The sequence below is a fragment of the Macrobrachium nipponense genome, chromosome 22 (genome assembly GCF_015104395.2).
Source record: "Macrobrachium nipponense isolate FS-2020 chromosome 22, ASM1510439v2, whole genome shotgun sequence".
NCBI lineage: Eukaryota > Metazoa > Arthropoda > Malacostraca > Decapoda > Palaemonidae > Macrobrachium > Macrobrachium nipponense.
The window spans coordinates 66,542,631-66,556,721 of record NC_087213.1 but is presented as its reverse complement, the minus strand read 5'-3'; the positions used below and the strand labels follow the sequence as shown (position 1 = coordinate 66,556,721).

The window sequence follows — 14,091 nt, the reverse complement described above, 5'->3', positions numbered from 1 at the left end:
TTTTCATTATGGTAAAAAAATAAACCCGATAAATTAGGAAAACAAAATTTATAAAAAAAAAAAAAAAAAGACGAAACAAAACTTGGAAAAAAGGGCTTCATTTGATTGTTCTATAACGTCTTTCCGAGTTATATACCAAATTCCATGTTTTAGCTTTAAAACTAAGTGAGAAGATAGATTTTGAAGGTCAATAACTATAGTTTTGAGATACGGGCGTTCAAAGTTTTTCTTCATATCTTTATAACGACAATGTTAATAAATAATGATTATTATGAATGTATATTTCTTTTTTGTGTATTAATAAACAAAAACTATTTTACTTATCATAATTTAATCATAAATTATGATCCCTTTGCTCATATAGCGTAGCTTGGGGCACTGCGTCAGGCAAGACGGGGCACTCCTTCCTACGCAACTCTCTCTCTCTCCTTCACTAACTCGGCTTATTACAGCGAATTTTCTTCTTCTGTATGCTACCTAGATGTTTTCCTAGTATTTTTCGTTTTGGCATGATGAAATTTTTGCCGAAACAAAAATAAACAAACGTAAATGCAAGAGAATGTCAAGAGGTGAAATTCAAAGTTGTACTCTCTTTTTATAAAGACAATGTTAATAAATCATGATTACTATGAATTTCATATTCCTTTTTGGGTATTAATAAACCAAAACTATTTTATTTATCATAAATTAAGATCCCTTTGCTCAAAGATCGTAGCCTGGGGGACAGTGTGATGTGTGCTTCATGCAAGACGCGGGCCTTTACTTACTACGCAACCCTCCCTCTCTCTCTCTCTTCACTAACTACGCTAATATCACATATATTATGATATTCTGTAATCATATTAGAGCAAATTTTCTTCGTCTTTATGTTAGCGAGATGTTTTCCTTGTCTTTTCCTCATTGGCATGATGAAATTCTTGCCAAAACATAGATAAGCATATGTAAAAGCAAGCGAATGTCAGAGGTGAACTCAAACGTGTAGACTACTTGAAGACTGTGGTCGCACTGATCATGGTTGAACAGTCTTGATACTCCCATCTGTGACCCACGGAATCTCTACAGATGCCATTTCTCACAATTTCTTTGACAATGATTATCAAAATTTACGATAACAAGAAATATTGCATTTTCTTGTACGGATGAATGTTTTAGGATTATTGAGTTATGTTTACTAATTACCCTGTAACTACAAAAGTAAGAGGAATTTTGACGAAATATTTCATATACTTATTCTCAATTGCCATAAGAAGCTCCATGAATTTTTTCATGACTGCATTTTTCACCCTATACCCCCATATATAGGGGTTCTGGCCGGCCCCCTTAAACATTCATTAACAATTAAAATCAGTGGCTCAAAAGATTCCACTTCTTTTTCTTTTATATTAGTTTTCCTAAATACAGCAGGGGCATCACATAAATGGCTGTTCAATTCATTTACTACCTCTCAAGCTTTTGTATGTATCTTTGTTTTGCATACAATGCCAAAATTTCAGTTCAACATCATTGTTGCCTGCATTGTCAAAGATGTAGAAGAATCCTTTGTGCACAAGTTTTTCTTCACCAGATTTTGTTAATACTTTCATAGCAACCATATAGATAAAACAATGGAATTTAACTTAAAAAATAAAAGCAAAGCAAATGAACCAAAACCTGTGGCAGCCCACCTCTAGCAAACTAAACTGAGACTGCTGAGTAAGGTAAGCAATTTGACTGCAGAAAACAGAGGTTAGTTGTTTTGCCTATAAACTGTTGGTTGGACTGAAACTCAAACCTGTTAGTTATTATTTCCTTATTTCCTAATATATGCGTGTTTCCTACTCACAAGCTTAATTTAGAACAGACATACTGTTTATTACATGCCCTTAAAAATTTGCAAAAAAGGGATTTTGACAAAGGAAAAATCTATTTCTGTGTCGCCCGGTGAAAAGTTCCTGTAGTACACTTTTCTAAGTATATATAGATCCTAAATACATAGCTTCGGCAAATCAAGGCACCAAGGGAGCAATTGAAGACGCGTGCGAACACACTAATTATAGGAATGTAGTGGCGGGCGTGGCGTGTAGTAGTAGTAGTAGCGAGAGCAAGAGGAAGGTAAGGGGAGTAACCTTTGTAACGGCTCTTGCCGTGGGAGGGATTTTGGAAAGGAATCCTCTAATTGGCAGAAGACCTGTGAGTAGTGGGTTCCACTCGCCTTTATACTTTATACCGATGCCCTTTGGGTGCTCGCGCTGAGGGTAGTAACTTCAGCATACCATGCTAGTTTTTTCTCTGGTATATTTAGGACCTATTTATACTTAGAAAAGTGAGCTACAGGAACTTTTCACCGACAGACACAGGTCGAACCCTGAAATGAAACAAACTGTTATGTGACTTAATTAAACATCAGACAATCATTTTTTCCATCCTGAATACAAAGTATCATGTATGTGGCTAAATTTATGACAGGGATGTTATAATTTTGCTACCTTAAAATTTTAAAGAGCATTCAAAATTTTTTAAAAAATGATCATGACACCACAAAGACTAGCACCAAAATTAGCTAATTGTCAAGGTAATACGTATACATCAAGTGTCTAGGTAATATAAACCAAGATAAGCCGAAGTGAACACTTGCCTGAGCAACTGGGATGCTGTCACTAATACAAGGCAGTGGGGTTTGACTAGCAGACACTCCCATTGCAGGTACTTCCTGGAGGACTGATGGACAGACTTGTAAGCAAGTATCCTTCATATTCAACATAACATGAATTCACCCTCTTTGATGGAATCTGACATAGAATATGCTATTTCCAATCTGAACCAAATCTGTATGACACACTTTCAAAAGAGATTGAAGATTCACCTCCAACCACTAGACACTTTCTCTGCAAAGAAGAAATAACTTGAGTGGTCAACTATGATTTCCAGCTCATGTCTTCTCCATCATCCCCTTCACCTCTGCTGACCCAGGTCAAAGTTTTCCAAGATCTTAGAGGGTGGGCCAGTAACAGTAAATTAAATAGGGAAGGGCATCAGTCCTTGAAAGGTAGCCTGTAACCATCTGAAAGGACAGAGATGACCCAGGGTTCTGCCCTCTATCCCTGCCATCTTGCCCAATGGTATGACAGGCATCCCCCAAATCATGGCAGCCCAAGGGGATGTGAGAGCTCCACCAAGTTGTCGATTGCCCACCAGTGCAACTCAACTGTCATCGAATGGACTTGAGACACCAGACACCCGTTTGTTCAAACAGGCAACCACTGTGGAGCTAACTGACATTAGCACGATGGAATAAGCCTCTACCCTCTCCTGGAACACCAGCAGACCTAAGAAAGCTGCTTTAAACTCCAAAATGTTGATGTGAAGCAGCTTGTCCTCTGCATTTCAAATACCCAAGGCAAGATCTACCAGATGAGCACCCCAACCATCAATGGAGGCATTCGAAAACAGGAGAAAGTCTGGAGGGGGTGAATGCAGAGGGACTCTTACTGTGAGATTCTGGTCATCCAACCACCAACGAAGGTTTTTCCTCACCTCTTCTGACAGAGGAACCTCTGCAGAGGGGAATACCTCACTCGGGACCAGAATTCCTTCAGTCTCCACTGTAGAGAGCGAAGGTGAATGTGACCCTGAGGGACCAGCTTCTACAGAGAAGACAAAATCCCCCAGAAGGACCTGCCACTGGTGAGCTGGCTGTTCAGTCTTTGAGGTAGGTAGTCTAGAACCTGGAAACTTTACCTGACCAAATGGAAGTCATCTTGAAATTCTGGATTATGGTATGGGTTTGTAGCAAAGCATATTTTCATTATTTTTTTTGCACATTGCTACCATGACTTGACAACAACTGCTGCACTGAAATTAAGCTTACAGCCTTGCAACACATGGCTAGTTCCATTCATCCTCTCAAATACATTACAGTGTACCTGAACACTGCAACTAAAAGCCTAGTTGTTAAGTCAATGATTGTCTTTGGTATATACATGTGAAAAGTGGGCCAACATGCCAACTTTGTATGTTGCTCACTGTGATGGTAATTGCTTCATAGCAAAGAAAGATAAAGGAAAGGAGAACGCATTTTCGAGAAGTTCGGCAGCAAGGAGGTTTTCGCGCCACTGTTGGAGGCGCCTATGTTCGTGGTTGTTCCAGAATCGGCAGGAGTGTTGTGGATCTCGTTGTTACGTGAGAAACGCCGCAATTTCTGATGCAATACCTCGCCTAGATTCATCTAAGAAGTTCTAGAAATCCCTGGAGTCGGTGACGTTCGCCGTAGGCTCCGCCCCCAGAGTGCTGTATAAATACGACGAACGAACTTTGGAGAGCAGTGATCGTAGAAAAGAGAGAGAGATCGTAAAAGAGAGATCACCAGTTAGTCACAGAGAGACACAGATCAGATTATCAGTGAGGGATCAGCAGCAGCAGAGATCTTCCGTGAGATACGAGAAAAAGGAACCGACGAAGTATCAATCAAAAGAAGTTGTTGAGAGTTGGTTGGATATTGGTCTAGTCGTCTTCCGGTGTGGACGGCCGAGTTGTCTCTACGTTGAGCAGACTTCGGAGAAGAAAAGGGGAGAGTTCCTGTCTTACAAATAGAATAGTTCCTGCAATTCGGAGTCAAGAAGACGTCCTCAATCGCCGATCTACTTTCCTGAAGCCACCTCTTCGAAGTGCCAAACTGTTTAGCAAGTATTCTTATTACCTCACTGTTTCCCCCAGTTCACGCAGTGTAAGATTCTATCTGTCGTTTTATGTAAATAGGAGATACCATTCTGCATTTACCATTGTTAGTAAGCTTGTAAATAAACCTTTGTTGTGTTAGTGTTTCTTTCTATATTCATACCCCCAGTTTCAACTGTTTGTGTTGATATATATATATATATTTTTTTTTATTTCATATTGAACCTGAAGCGGACCTCCCTCAGAGGCCGTAACATTGTGTTGACCCTTTTCAGGATATTTCGACACCGTAACATTGTCTCTGAGATCTCAGGGTCTGTAACATTTGTGGCGACCTTTGGCCAGGATATATCCGTAACATTAGTGGCGACCTTGCCTAGGCTATCAACACCATAACAGTTTGAAACAGGGAGAATATAGAAAGAATCAGAATGAGTGAGATGGTGAAAGAGTTTGTTGAGTCAGGTAAGCTACTAGGTCTAGAGGGGAATGATCTCCGTGAGTATGTTGAAAGGAAAGAAAGGGAAAAGTATGAGAGAGATGAAAGAGTGGCTGAGAGAGAGGAAAGAGCAGCTGAGAGAGAAATGCAGCAATAAGAAAGAGAGAAAGAGCGTATGCATGAGTTGGAAATTGCTCGGTTAAGGGAAAGTACTCGTAACAGTCGGTCAGGCGAGAACGAAAACGAAGCTGATACATTAGGTATGACTCGTATGAGTGCAGTGCTAAAGTTAGTACCAAAGTTTGATGAGGAAGATGTTACGACATATTTCATGTGTTTTGAGAAGTTAATGGAATGAGTAGGTTCTCCTAAAGAAACGTGGACTTTATATTTGTAGTCAGTTTTGAGTGGTAGGGCGCTTACTGTGTATAGTTGCATGTCTAAGGAGGAATGTGATAATTACGATATCGTGAAAGAAACCATTCTTAGCGCATATAGGCTAGTACCAGAGGCGTACCGTAAGAAATTTAGAAATTTGAGAAAGGATGAAAATATTACGTATGTAGAATACGGTAAGAAGTTAGATAGGCTGTTTTTTGATTGGTTAACTTCTGCTAAAGTTGATGATTTTGATAGTTTGAAGAACTTTGTGTTGTTAGAAAACTTCAAAGATAACGTATCCCCTGAGATTAAACTTTATATAGAGGATAGGCAAGAAGTATCTTTTGCAGGAGCAACTAGGCTAGCTGACGAATATAGTCTAACTCATAATTTGAGTGTTAGTAAGAAACGAAATGATCCTTCGTCTGGTAGAGTACAAAGCAGTCAAGGTTTCAGTCCTAGTAATAGCAGTGCGAGTAAAAGTGACTATTCCTGTTATATATGCGGAAAACCTGGTCATACGTCTAAGGTTTGTAAGAGTAGAATGGCAAATAGTGGCTCAGAATTAACTTGTTTTCGATGTAATGGGAAAGGGCATTTAGCGAGGAATTGTGCAGTAGAAAGAAAGGACAGTAAGAAACCAGTATCGCTAGTTAACCTTTCGTCAAGTAGGGATGATGTGATGAGAGAAACTAGGAAAGTTTTTGGCGAATTTCTGTCGGAAGGCGTAGTTTCCTCTCTTGGAGGAGTAGATTCGAGAGAAGTGGTCTTGCTTCGAGACACAGGGGCTGCTATCTCACTGATTAGGGAAGAGTGCGTGCCGAACAGGGCAGAAATCAATGTGGAAGAGAAAGTCATGTTAGGTGGATTTCCTAACACTTGTGTTCTTTGTCCTTTGTTGAAGTTGAATTTAGAAAGTCAGGTAGTGTCAGGAGAAGTAAAACTTGCAGTTGTGGACAGTTTGCCTGTTGAAGGCGTTGACATTATTGTCGGTAATGACTTAGCTTTATCCAAGAATGTGAATCCTGTTGTGAGGAATATTCCAGTGCCTGAAATGGTAGTAACTAGGTCGGGTTTAGATACAGACATAGACTACGATCATAATTTGTTCGTGGATTCGAACGAGTGTGAGTTCGTGGATTCGAACGAGTGTGATAGAGGTAGCGAGGCTGATCTTAGCATGAGTGTGGCTGAGAGAGCGAACTCTATCGTGGACAGTAGTAGCCAAGGGGAAAGCGTAGCTGTCGAGAGTAACGTAGTGAATGTACCAGTATCTAGTACTAGTTACGGTGATGAATTAGGCTCTAACGTTTTGGATAAGGATGAGCTAGTCAAGTTGCAGAAAGAAGATGAGACACTAACCCGAATTTTTTAATATGAGCTGGATGGTGATCTCGATGATGTGTGTAAGGAAACTTTTTATGTAAAGGACGAAGTTTTGTGTCATGTTTGTCCTAAGTCAGGTAGTGAAGGGGGAATCACTGGAAAATTAGTAGTTCCTAGGAAGCTTTGTGAGCTATTTTTGAAATTTGCACATGATGAGCAAGGACATTTAGGAGGAAATAAAACTTTCAAGTGTATTAGTAGGGCATACTTTTGGCCTAAGATGAAAAATGATGTGTGTTTTAAGAGATTTGCTTTAAACTGTCATGAATATCAAATTGCCGAGAAACCAAATCAAGTAATTTCCAGAGTTCAGTTGTGTAATATTCCTTCAGTAGGCTTATCTTTAGAGAATGAATTTATAAATATGGTCGGAACTTTGCCTAGAAGTAAGGGTAGAGATGATTGCATAACTAATCTTGATTATTATAAAAACAATCTAAGAGATGTTTGGCAATTAGCGGAGGAGAATGGAAGCGCTTGGCACTTAGCAAAAGAAAACGCGAAAGGAAGTCAAGGGGAACTTAAAGGGAAACATAAGCTAAGAGCAAACAAAAGAAGTTTGTGTGTAAGAGATAAAGTTTTAGTACTAGTCTCGAGAGAAAGTCCATTTTTACCTTATAAGTATGAAGGTCTTTATTCAGTGTTAGAGGAAAGGGGAAGTATGCATTATAGAATTAATGTGGGTAAGAGTAGAGCAAAGGCAATGAAAGTAAATTTGCTTCAGAATTATAAACAACGCCCCGTGCCATGGCCTCCACCCGTTTAACAGTGTTACTGAGTGAGATTAGTTTTGAGAAAAGCACAAGAGGTGTTTTAGTATTTATAAGTTTTAATCAGAGTTCAGAAAACGAAAAAAGTAAGAGAAGGATAATGTTATAGTTAGTAGCCTCTCTAGAGATTTATCAGAATGAGTAGCCTAATAACAGTTTTCTGTTATCGCACGAGGAGTGAGTGTGTGTACGGGGAAGTGTGCGTGTTTGACTGGATTAAAGCTTTATGCAGAATTATTTCCCCGCTGTTTAATTTTTGCTTCTCTTTAGAAAAAAATAAAATCAATTGATTTAATTTTTTTTCTCTTTTGGGGGGGCGTGTGATGGTAATTACTTCATAGCAAAGAAAGATAAAGGAAAGGAGAACGCATTTTCGAGAAGTTCGGCAGCAAGGAGGTTTTCGCGCCACTGTTGGAGGCGTCTATGTTCGTGGTTGTTCCAGAATCGGCAGGAGTGTTGTGGATCTCGTTGTTACGTGAGAAACGCCGCGATTTCTGATGCAATACCTCGTCTAGATTCATCTAAGAAGTTCTAGAAATCCCTGGAGTCGGTGACGTTTGCCGTAGGCTCCGCCCCCAGAGTGCTGTATAAATACGACGAACGAACTTTGGAGAGCAGTGATCGTAGAAAAGAGAGAGAGATCGTAAAAGAGAGATCACCAGTTAGTCACAGAGAGACACAGATCAGATTATCAGTGAGGGATCAGCAGCAGCAGAGATCTTCCGTGAGATACGAGAAAAAGGAACCGACGAAGTATCAATCAAAAGAAGTTGTTCGAGAGTTGGTTGGATATTGGTCTAGTCGTCTTCCGGTGTGGACGGCCGAGTTGTCTCTACGTTGAGCAGACTTCGGAGAAGAAAAGGGGAGAGTTCCTGTCTTACAAATAGAATAGTTCCTGCAATTCGGAGTCAAGAGGACGTCCTCAATCGCCGATCTACTTTCCTGAAGCCACCTCTTCGAAGTGCCAAACTGTTTAGCAAGTATTCTTATTACCTCACTGTTTCCCCCAGTTCACGCAGTGTAAGATTCTATCTGTCGTTTTATGTAAATAGGAGATACCATTCTGCATTTACCATTGTTAGTAAGCTTGTAAATAAACCTTTGTTGTGTTAGTGTTTCTTTCTATATTCATATCCCCAGTTTCAACTGTTTGTGTTGATCATTTTTTTTTTTATTTCATATTGAACCTGAAGCGGACCTCCCTCAGAGGCCGTAACATTGTGTCAACCCTTTTCAGGATATTTCGACACCGTAACATTGTCTCTGAGATCTCAGGGTCCGTAACACTCACCACTGTAGAATTTATGACTGGTTTCAAAGGTGATAACATACAAAATCCAGAGGTTAAAGACATTCTGCATATTCATGGGGGGTCTTTGGCACTCATTAATCTTACCCACCCTTAAATTCATTACTGGTATTGTACCAAAAGTCTATATGTATTTGTTTAAATAAAATACTGTCCAGTACTTCAGCAGTAATATTGATAGAATATTTTTCATTTATTTACTTCACTGAACTGGTCATAAATCAGCCTGAAGGCCTCCCCATACTTCCAACGATGAATTGATGGAAGGAAAGGAAGGGGACCAAGGAACAACACTAGCATGGGGTGTGACAGCGGCAGGAGACCAAGCAACAGGAAGAGAAGAAGAAAAACCTTCCCACAAAGGAAGAGTAGACTCTACAATGCTCCCTCTTACCATAAAATAGTTTCCACTGGTCTCTAGGCCACGCACAGCATTCTGTGCAGGGATTTGTTATTGTACAAACGCTAGAACAGCACCTACTACAAGTGATGCGAGGATCTGTCGCTGATAAAGCCAAAAAACAAGAACATGGAAAACTTGGAGTTATGGGGCACACACGTTGACGAGGCCGAGAAGGAGCAGAAGAAGCCATTATAAAAGCACACACACACAGAAACACAAGTGAAAACAAGGAATGAACCGGGTAAAGGCTGACAGAGACCAACCACAACTCTCGTCCACGAGGTTAAAAAAAGACTGACGCTGTGGCATGGGTGCATGGTCCTTGACCACTCTTCACCCAATATACGCACACGTTGCCAGATCTCACAAGATTCCTTGCGATTTAACTAGATCCAGCTAGGTGCTAGAACTTAACCCTATTGTTAAGACCGAAGGTTTGCTCACGTATGAACAAACAGTACTTAATACCGAACTTACATAAAAATGTTTTTAAATTACATGTAACCTTACCTAAGAAATATTTTGTTGATAATCCAGAACCACTTAAAAATTCTTGCTCTGTAAAAGTTCCTAACTCATAATTCATGACCATCGTCCAACCACTATTGCCTATTTGTGGAGACAATGAACAAGTAGCCTGCAATTAAACATAAAATAAATCATTTGAGGTAAATACTTCTGGAAATTAAAATAAATCAGTACTGTTTGAGAATGTTTATCCAACAAAAATAAAGGTTCTTAAACCTGAAAAAGTAGACACACAATGCTTTGTCCTGTATACATCACTGACACGTTAGAACTATAAAATACTGAAAACGATTCAAATAGGTTACCAATAGGATACAAAGTTCTCCTTTTTTATTTTCTTTTTGTGTCTCCTAACATCCTGAGCAAGCCATATCTCCATAATTTTCATTGCAATCAGGCCTATGTAGTAATTGGCAGTTAGGAAAAAAGATAAATTACATACCATTTTAAAACTCATAGACTGATTTACCACAATTATATTGCTTATCTTTACTAATTATGGTTTCTCTCACAATAAACCAAAATGTATGAGCTGATACCTCCTGTAGCTTCATTCATTCCAACAATAATCTGTGTGAAGCTTTAAACAATTAATTTGAATCTATATAGATAAATCATCTGACTTCCCTCTATCTCAATAAGCCTACTTTTATCTATCACTGCAGCATTGCAACTGAGCAAGGTATGGCTGTTTACTGAAGGGCAGAGCTTCCTATTTATTGCTGGATTATTGGAAAAGATGACGTATTTAATGTCCCAGTTTTCAACAAATATCTAGACATATATGTGCTTGAAATCAACAACTCTAAAATGATTTTACTGCCTGTTTCATAATAATGTGTGGCAAAACTCCCTTGATCTAAGGGAATCTTTGGTAATCTCTACTGACTTGAGAGCTAACTATGTTCCTGAACAACATGGTAGATCTCCTTTGGAATTTTCCCATTCTACTGATGGTCTCCAGCCAATAAGCTAGCCAACACAGTTTTCTATTCTTATACTGAAGTTTCTGCCATAACTGAAAATGATATTGTTAAGATACAATGAAGTTTTATACATACTTACCTGGCAGATATATACGATTAAGGGCCCACCCAGCCTCCCCTCAGGAGACAGGTGGAAGAGAAAATCTAGCATAGAAAACGGGAATGGTTCTGGATACCGCCACCCAGCGGCGGGAATGGTAGATCACCTGACCTACCTGTAGCGTGTGCCGCGAGTTTTGAATTCTGTCGGGACGACGGAGTCTATAGCTAAGTATATATCTGCCAGGTAAGTATGTATAAAACTTCATTGTATCTTAACAATATCATTTTTATACATGCAACTTACCCGGCAGATATATACTTAGCTGATTGGCACCCTTGGTGGAGGGTAAAAGACAGCTAAATACACACAAAAAGTTAAAAATAATAATGGGAAACAACAATTGTTGTAGGATATCAATCCTTGGTTCTTACCTGTCTGGGCAGAAGACTTCATGATTACTGTCATTGAGTCTGCATGCCTCAAGAGCTTCAGCGAGGTAAAGACCTATAACCGAATAGCCCTTCTGGATCATGTCAATGGGGGCTAGCCCGCTTACGCGACAGAGCCTGCATGGATCGTGCCAATGGGGGCTGACCCGCTTACATGGCAGAGCCTGATCTGTATCTTATCAATGGGGGCTAGCCCTCTTACATGACAGAGCTTCAGGTTTTACATAATGCACAACGAGGAGACCACAAGTTAATCCCGACCACCTGACCCTCCTAACCATGTTAAATCTAGGAATTGAAAGGGGTTATTCCTAAACCCTCTTCCAATCAACCATAAAAACCAAACACCATAATGCTAAAATTACATTAACTAACCTAATTAGGATTAACCTCAGCTCCACCTCCCAGCACTAAATCCGCGGAAACGTATGCTCCCAGTGAAAAGCACTTCTCATAAGTAACTCTCACATCTCTTAGATAGTGAGAAGCGAACACCGAGTTACACTTCCAATACGTGGACTCTATTAGGGCTAGAAGGGACCACGTTTTATGAAACGCCATTGAGGTTGCTATGGCCCTCACTTCGTGTGCTTTCACTCTGAGGAGCCTAAACTGTTCTTCTCCACATTTAAGATGCGCTTCCTTAATAATGTCTTTAATGAAAAACGTAAGGGCGTTTTTTGAAATAGGTCTTGTCGGATCCTTAACCGAACACCAAAGACTTTCTTGCGTACCTCCTAAAAGAGACTTTCTTTGTAAATAAAATTTAAGTGCTCTTACAGGACATAAGGTCTTCTCCTGTTCTTCCCCCGTAAGAGAAGAAAGCCCTTTCACTTCGAAGCTTCTAGGCCATGGTTTTGATGGGTTCTCGTTCTTGGCTAAGAAGAGAGGCTTAAAGAGCAAATTGCAGCCTCCTTCTTAAAACCCACTCTGCCTTCTAACGCTTGAAGTTCACTTACCCTTTTTGCCGTAGCTAGGGCGAACAGGAACAGAGACTTCCTTGTCAAATCCCTAAAGGAAGACTTATTAGCAGGTACGAATTTTTCAGACATAAGATAATGAAGGACTATATCCAAATTCCAACTGGGATTCTTTGTGTTCTGACTTTTTGAGGTCTCGAAAGACCTAATAAGATCATGTAGGTCCTTATTGTCTGACACATCCAGGCCCCTATGCCTGAAAACCGAGGCCAGCATACTTCTATACCCCTTTATCGTAGAGACAGCTAGGCCACACTTTCTTCTAGGGTAAAGAAGAAAATTTGCAATGTCAGTTATAGAGGTACTGGAAGAAGATACCTCGTGCGACTTGCACCATCTTCTAAACACCTCCTACTTCGACTGGTACACTCGTAACGTGGAAGGTCTCCTGGCTCTTGCGATTGCTTTTGAAGCTTCTCGAGAAAACCCCATCGCTCTAACAAGTCCTTCAATAGTCTGAAGGCAGTCAGACTTAGAGCGGGGAGGTTTTTGTGATACCTGTCGAAGTGGGGCTGTTTGAGAAGATCGCTCCTTAGTGGGAGCGATCTGGGAAGATCCACCATCCACTCCAGCAACTCTGTAACCCAGTCTAGGGCTGGCCAAAAGGGAGCGATCAACGTCAGTTTTGCTCCTTCCGAGGAGGCGAACCTCCTTATTACCTCCCCTACTAGTTTGAAGGGGGGAAAAGTGTACCCGTCTAGTCCCTTCCAATCCATGAGGAGGCCGTCTATTGCTATCGCTCTTGGATCTGCGATCTGGGAGCAATAATTCTCCAACCTTTTGTTCCAGTTGGTTGCGAACAAGTCTATGTTCGGCCTTCCCCATAACCCCCATAACTGCTCGCACACTTGAGGGTTGAGGGTCCATTCGGTGGGGAGGACTTGGTTTTTTCTGCTTAGCAGATCCGCTCGAACATTTCTCTCTCCCTGTATAAATCTCGTTAGCAGAGAGATCTCCTTCTCCTGAGCCCAAAGCAGCAACTCCCTCGCTGTCTCGTAAAGGGAGAATGAATGGGTTCCCCCTTGTTTCCTGATATACGCTAGGGCTGTCGTGTTGTCGGAATTGACCTGAATGATCGATCCTGAGATCTGCTTTTGAAAGTGTAAGAGAGCTAAGTGAATGGCTTTCAACTCCTTTTTGTTAATGTGCCAGGACACCTGCGCTCCTTCCCAGATGCCTGACACTTCTTCCGAACCCAACGTTGCTCCCCATCCTGAATCCGACGTGTCTGCAAACAACACTCGGAGAGGGCTCTTTATGTGCAAGGATACTCCTTGACCGAGTTTCTTTGGGTCTAGCCACCACCGAAGATCTTGCTTGATCTGAAATAATCCTTTAGTTCATTATTTCTTAGGTAAATGATCTAACAAATACCAGAGAATCAACAAAATAAAGAGGAGGTCAGTATAACTGACTCACTCACCCAAAATAAAAGAAGGGTGTCGGTATGGTCACTAGGGCGAGTGAGACCACTACCACGAACTTCTTGCCATTTAGAAATTTCCCACAACAAACTCCCTCAAGGAGAGAGCCGACCCACAGAACGGGGCGGCAACTACTACTACTGCAACCCACGCCAAGCCGACTGCCGCGCCTCTGGTGGCCATCCTGAAGTTAGCAATCAATCTTGGGCGAAGGGTTGGGAAGAGGTGGGATTTCGCTGGGCGACACGAACCAATCGCCCAGAAATAGATTTTTCCTACGTCAAAATCCTTTTTCTGGGCTCAGTTCGTGTCGCTGCGCGAAATAATACCAGAGAATTAG

The 14,091-nt window shown here is 40.8% G+C and overlaps 1 protein-coding gene across 5 annotated transcripts in view; it reads right to left on the bottom strand.

Annotated features, from left to right (window-relative positions):
- Window positions 1-14,091, bottom strand: part of LOC135198771 (sushi, von Willebrand factor type A, EGF and pentraxin domain-containing protein 1-like) — an 810,178-nt gene that overhangs the window by 757,125 nt on the left and 38,962 nt on the right. For all 5 annotated transcript variants that reach the window (XM_064226685.1, XM_064226687.1, XM_064226686.1 and 2 more), the window contains one exon: window positions 9,852-9,978. In XM_064226685.1, coding sequence (XP_064082755.1) covers window positions 9,852-9,978 — 127 coding nt within the window. The remainder of the gene's footprint in view (window positions 1-9,851; window positions 9,979-14,091) is intronic.